Here is a 6,650-nt window from a genome sequence, read left to right on the forward strand (position 1 = left end):
AAATGGCAGGAGGAAAGCATGAAAACATCTCATTTTTCACCCAAGGTAGGGAACTGTCCTGGATCTTCAATGGCAGGTGCTTTCACATTGCTCATCTCACCACCTCCATTGTAACCTCCTCTGGAACCACGACCACGTCCACGACCGCGGCCACCAGGAGTATAAAATTTCTCACCCTCAGCAGGCTTCAAGAACTCGTTAATGCTGACAGACTAAAACATCCAAAATAAAATGTGGTCAATCAGTTGACACATAAATTGCCTGATCAAAATCAGGTATGGAGATAAAAGGCTAGAATTGACAGTTCCTTGCAGGCCTGCCAAGGGAGGGAGAGGGAGAGAACAGAGAAGTTTACAGCAATGGCACCTGCCCCATACAACCCATGAAGAGAATATATATACATGAATAGTTACCTTTTTGGCTCTATCTTCCTTCTCGGCCAATTCTTTTTTCTTATCCTTGAAGGAGCCCTACAGCAAAAATCAAATCAATGATAAACACAAAAGATTTTTATTACATTGACTTGCATCATGAAGAACATATCAAAGGTGAATGTAGAAGAGTGACAAGCATGAAAATGAATTCTGAGAGGAGATCCAGTATATTCACCAATTTGATGAATACATCCTCATTAGTTTTCTTGTTTGCAAGTTGTTGCATAGATACAAACTCTTTCACATCAACTTTCCTCGGCTCGGTTTTAAAATCCTGAAGAGCCTTCCTTCTCTCCTCTAGAATCTTCACATACTCTTCAAGAGTCATCTCCTGCAATTTCAAGGGATGTTTATTCTGAATGTCTACAGAGATGCCGACACTGAATCAATTGGCATGTCACTTAATGAAAAGTAATGTAGTCACTTAGTCCGGTATGTTTCTCATTTAAATTGCAAAAGGTTTGTATGGTGAAAGTAAAAGTGAGCTAATAGTGATTCTTTCAGTTTCATGCAAAACAGAACAAAGAATATGTGAGATTTCACTCCAGTAGGCAGCAATACGATGACTGAAGCAGCCAGAAATTATAATATCAATGAAACCTGCAGTTCAGTAGTATGTCACATAACAATGCAATGAATAACAGTTCAGTGCTTCTTTTAAGTCAATTCCTATACTTGAAAAAAAGAATACCAGTTTGGGGCAATAAAATATAAGTACTATAATCAGTCAGGGAGGCATATTATTTAATTTGGCTTGCCACAAGGACGTCTATAGAATGTAGAAGTCTCTGACATCAGAATTCAAATTGCTACAAAGTTGCTATATGAAACTATAGGAGTTCAATATTGGTGTCACCAAAGGATTCTGACAAATGATTACTATTTAGTAGTTAGTAAGAAAGACTGCTGACAGAATAGCAACAAATTATGTTATTCCAGCAATCAGCATTTTTGAACTCAGCTCAGATGATTATCGTAATTTCTGAGAATATCTACAAAATTATCTTCAGGGTCATATAAACATCATCACTGATGCGAACTATATGTGTGGCACAAAGTGAAAGAGAACAAGTTATAAGTGAAAGAGAACAGGTTATACTTAAATGATCGATTGGAATTAGCTTGCAAAAGAAGATTAAAATCGTCTTGCAAGACATTTAGTGAACATAAAAGAAAAGAATCAAACATTGGCCTGTGGAAGTAGTAGAAACAAGCAGACAACTACCAAAAAAAGAGAATGGACTCATGAATTAATTTATATGAAGACCTTGACCTTATCCTCAGGTTCCTTCTCTTCAATTTCAATTGCAGAAGTTTCCTTGTTTCCATGTGCTGCATCCTCCTCTCCTGAGGGCTTCTCATCATTCAGATTTTTCTCACCTTCATTGACAACTTCCTCAGTAACTCTAGAAAGAAACCATGTTAGAAGGACCACAGTATTAGATGGAAAGAAGCATATGCCGTTGTATTGATTAAGGCCTTACTGCCAAAGGCACCAAGGAAATACTCACTCAGCCAGTTCATCAGTCTGAGCTCCCCAATTACCTCTGCCAGATCCTTCACGTTTTATCTCATTTCTGCAATGGAATGAGTTTACAACAGAATATAAAAGTCTAAGGCTGCAGAGACAAAAAAGATAATAAGTTAACAAAAAAAATATAGCATGTATACCCCTGCCCAGAGCCACTACGGCGATCAAAAACCTGACGCCGCCTTTCCTGTTCACCTTCCCCCACTTCTCCATTGCTGAAGCCACCTCGGCGACCACCTCCATAAGGACCACGAGGTCCACCATAGCCACTACGCCTTTCAAAAGGCTTTCTGGAATCGGCTTCTCCAGATGCACCTTGACCACCTGAAATTTCCATATTTCCATACGAATTCTCGTTGTTGGTTGAGTCTCTATCGTAACCACGGCCACGAGTATGCCCGCGCCCATATCCTCGTCCACCACGGCCTCCTCGTGCAGAGTCAAATTTTGCTTCTCTGACTACTCAAATAAACAAACACAAAAATGAAGGAATCAACATTAAAATATCAAAAAGTGATGATATGAACCTAAATAAAGTGTTGATGGGTAGGCAACATAAAAAACCCATTTTGCTACAATTTGGAAAAATTATAATAAAAAGGTTGTTTCAAGATATAACTAACTAAATTTTATAAAGCAAGAACTAATAAAGTAGTGTGAACATAACCATGAACAAATAAGCTGGGAGAAACAGCAAAGCTATGGCATGAGTAAGCATATCAAGCCTTCTCCAAATAAGGTTAACAATAAAAACAAAGTACGAATTTTTTACTATCATTGAAACTTGACGCATCAAACTCTTACCATTGGGTATAGTGCTTACAATCAGTAAACACGATATATGTTGCAAGAATACATGGTCAGTGCAGATATTCCGAGAGCAATATGTTGAAAGGGTTAAACATCTCATGTATTGACAGTATTTTGTTTCATTTCCACAAAATGGCATGACAAGGAAACCCAACAAAAGGAGATGATAGATAAGGAAATGGTACGTGATGTCTGAAAGGTAAATCTCAATTACAATATTCAGAAAGTGACAATTCTTACACACATAAATTGTTGAAGCTTATGATCCTCTTCATTATTTACTTGATGGCTTGACAAAGCCCAAAGCAGAGAGTCAAAAAGAAATATTTTCTGTGGCCGAGAGTACATATAATGTAGGGTGAAATCCATATGAGACAAAATATCTCTGCAAACTTTACCAAACGTGCTATTTTGTCTATACATGGAAAAAAAATAAACGTTCTGTAGCACATTATAAGCCCAAATTTTTCCAGTCATCCACAAGGGATATGGAAATAATATCAGTAACAACAAATTATGGCTAAATATAGTAACTCAAACACAGAATAAATAATGTTGGATAGTAGCAATCTTGAATTGGATAACAAGATAGCTGCTGCGCAAAACAGATCTAAAACTTTAATAATTGATTACAAATGCAGGGAAAATGCTACTATAAAGCAATATCATTGTCATAAAAAAATTCATTTAACACAGTTAATAATCTTCAAATAAGAAAGTCTACATAGCTCTCAAATAGAACAATATTGGAGAATATTTGCAGAAATTTATAGGAAAACAATTTTAGCACTAAGAATATTTTTACATACATGTTAGTGTGTGCGCATATATATATATATAGAGAGAGAGAGAGAGAGAGAGAGAGAGAAATGATCTAATAGGTAACGGTGTTTAGCTTATGTTAAGCACCGGCGATATGTCACACCAATTAATTGTGAATCATTAAATTCATGGGGGCCTACAATTAACATATTCACTAATAAATCTGTGTGTCATGTCACGGGTGCTTAACTCCGGTGCCATATATATACAGAAATGATCTCCTAAACTAGTGCTTAGCTTATGTTTCACCAATTAAACGGTGTTCCATGTCACTTGTGCTTAACATAAGCTAAGCAAAGGTTCACTATATATGTGTGTGTGTGTATATATATATATCATAAAAATCCATGTCCATACAACAGAAACAGGAAATCAGATATTTACACATTAATCAAAATCTTTGAATTTTTTCATTCTTTTTAAATGATAAATAAGATGAAAAAAACGAAAAAAGGCAGAAGGAAGAAAGGAGCTCAACATACCAGCCTGAGCCGGGGGAAGAGGCTTTGAGGGAAGCTTAGCATTCGCCGCATCAGCCGCTGGCTTAGTTTGCGGCTGATGCTTTGGCGCGGCCGAGGGAGTTAGGGCTTTCTTCGGCTCGATTTTTTGCATAAGCTGCGACATGTCCTCCGTATCATCGTCTCCCAACAAATCAAATGGGTTCGCTGTCGCCATTTTTCAGCCACCAGAAGAAAAACCCAAAGGCTTTTCAGATATATCAGAAACAGAAATCCTTAATTGAACTCTTCATTCATGGTTATATGATAAATAAAACAGATCTATGTTAAAGGCATAAAGGAATAGCAGTTTGGTGAAACCCTAGCCGCAATGAACAGAACAATGCGCAGACAAGAAAACGGGGGTTTATCAGGAAATCCCTTATTTATAGTTGTGTGTTTGTTTGCCGGTCTCTTGAGATTCTTTTAATAGTTGTACCACGTAAACTCCTCAAAAAAAAATAATAATAATAATAATTAATTTTTACTGAATTTTAATTAAAATATATGAAATGTGTAATTAAAAGTTGATGATTACGATCCAATTAAAGATGTAGTTGAAAATATGTTTGAGGGTAAATAAATTTTAGAAATAGAGATCAAATAGAGGTTAAATATGTGAAATGAAAACTACACCTCGTGTATCGAAATAATAAGGCCTTGTTTGGTTTAGCTAAAATCAGATTGGTAGTATATTTTGATAAAAATTAATAAATTGTGTAATTGAGAAATTAATAAAAGTTTTGAATCTCATGAAATATGTACTGAAAAATAATTTATTGTTATTATTATTTTTTAATTTTAGAAAAATGAGTTCTATTAAATGGAGTCCAAAAGTGGGCAAAATGAACTTAAAAATCTATATATAATTTAACTTTCGTTAATCAAAACTAATGGCATAATTTAGAATAATGCTCCTCGTCCTGGGATTAAATCCCGAGTTTGGAGATAGGGGCCAATGTGGCGTGACCTCGGCCCCTGATTAGAAATCGCGGGCCCCATGTGCTGCAAGATCAAAGGCCGAGGTCACACCACCTTGACTTTGGATCTGAACTCGGGATTAAATCTCGAATTATGTAGCAAGTTCGAATAATTTACGTGACAATATCTACGTGGTGTTTGACTAGTTAATTACACAAATAGTATAGTTAAGGACATCTCTAACTATTGCACCATTGCACCAAATTGCACCAAAATTTGGTGCAAACTTCCTCCAACCATTGTACCAAATTTTGGTGCAAAAAATGATGTAATGAATAGTGTTGTACCAAATATGGTGCAACACTATTCATGTTGCACCATTTTGCACCAAATGGTGCAATGTCCATTTTGCCTTTATTTTTCTTTTTTCAAAGATAATGGTTAAGGGCATTTGTGTCATTTTTGTTCTATAATAATAATGATAATGATAATGATGATAATAATAATAATTACTTAATTACTTACACTATTAATTATATTATTAAAGTTTATTGTTTTTAATAATATAATCAATAATAATTAACGTAATTGTTAATTTAACGTAAAGTTAAATTCGTAAAGTTTACGTTTAAAATTTAATTTAGTGTAAAGTTTATATTATTAAAGTTTATTATTTTTGTAAATTTAACGTAATTGTTTACCATAAATTAATAATATAATCAATTATTTTTGTCAATTTAACAAAATATATATGACATGTGATAATATAGTAATCAATATATTTGTTAATTTAATGAAGTTATGATTTAGTAATGTATATAGTTATAAAATAAATAAATAAATAATATTTTAAAATAAATATATTGTCAAAAATCGAAAGAACGAATAAAATAATAAAGCACTGTTCATTTAGTGTAAATTTTGGTGTAATGATTGGAGAAAAATTTTGGTTTGGTGTAAGATTTAATGTAAAATTTGATATAAAATTTGGTGTACGGTTGAAGATGGCCTAAGAACCTAGAGAAGAATTTAAAAATACGCCTGAATTTGGTGTTGCGAGTATGACAAGATGCTGTGATGTAAAAATATTATATACTTGGAAACCGAGACCCAATCATGATTGTCATGAAAAATGAAAATAGATTTTTGTGAAATATGTACTTTATTCATTATAAAAGATACTTAAACAAAATCGAACAAATAAAATGTTGAATTGAATCATTCCAAATTCTATTGGGGATAAATTTCACGACAATCAAAACAATCGTAATAAAGGGGTTCTACGATTGGTTAAGAGTGAAAGCCTTCGTGTATTAGATTGAATAGAATTGAGAAAAAAATTTGTGTACATTCTTTTTTGTCTAGTCTTGTTTATCCTGCGTATCAAAATATAACATGATATATAAACTTTTTGAAATATTAATTTGATTATTTACTCCATAATCATCGACCATGAAAAACAAAATGACATGTTAATGTTTATATACTTGATCTTGTTGCTTATGACAACAAACATGCACGAACGGCTTCATAAACTATGCCCACATCTGGCCTCCGTTCTCTTCTATTTTTTCCCTTTATCTTATTTTCAATTGCACATTATTTCATAAAATAATATTACACGTATATCGAAAA

At 33.8% G+C, this 6,650-nt stretch overlaps 2 protein-coding genes across 2 annotated transcripts in view; both read right to left on the minus strand.

Moving 5' to 3' along the window:
• Nucleotides 1-4,491, minus strand: LOC111383027 (RGG repeats nuclear RNA binding protein A-like). The gene is made up of 7 exons (XM_023007083.1): nt 4,080-4,491; nt 2,106-2,424; nt 1,946-2,011; nt 1,708-1,840; nt 610-765; nt 414-470; nt 1-212 (listed from the first exon to the last, which is right to left on the minus strand). Exons 1-7 carry the CDS (start codon nt 4,270-4,272, stop codon nt 30-32), a joined length of 1,107 nt encoding a protein of 368 aa, XP_022862851.1. The 5' UTR covers nt 4,273-4,491; the 3' UTR covers nt 1-29.
• LOC111383029 (RGG repeats nuclear RNA binding protein A-like) overlaps nt 4,377-6,650 on the minus strand; it is a 10,713-nt gene continuing 8,439 nt past the window's right edge. The window contains exon 5 of the mRNA XM_023007085.1: nt 4,377-4,517. Coding sequence (XP_022862853.1) covers nt 4,377-4,517 — 141 coding nt within the window. The remainder of the gene's footprint in view (nt 4,518-6,650) is intronic.

This window comes from Olea europaea, unplaced genomic scaffold, assembly GCF_002742605.1.
Source record: "Olea europaea var. sylvestris unplaced genomic scaffold, O_europaea_v1 scaffold2606, whole genome shotgun sequence".
Lineage (NCBI taxonomy): Eukaryota > Viridiplantae > Streptophyta > Magnoliopsida > Lamiales > Oleaceae > Olea > Olea europaea.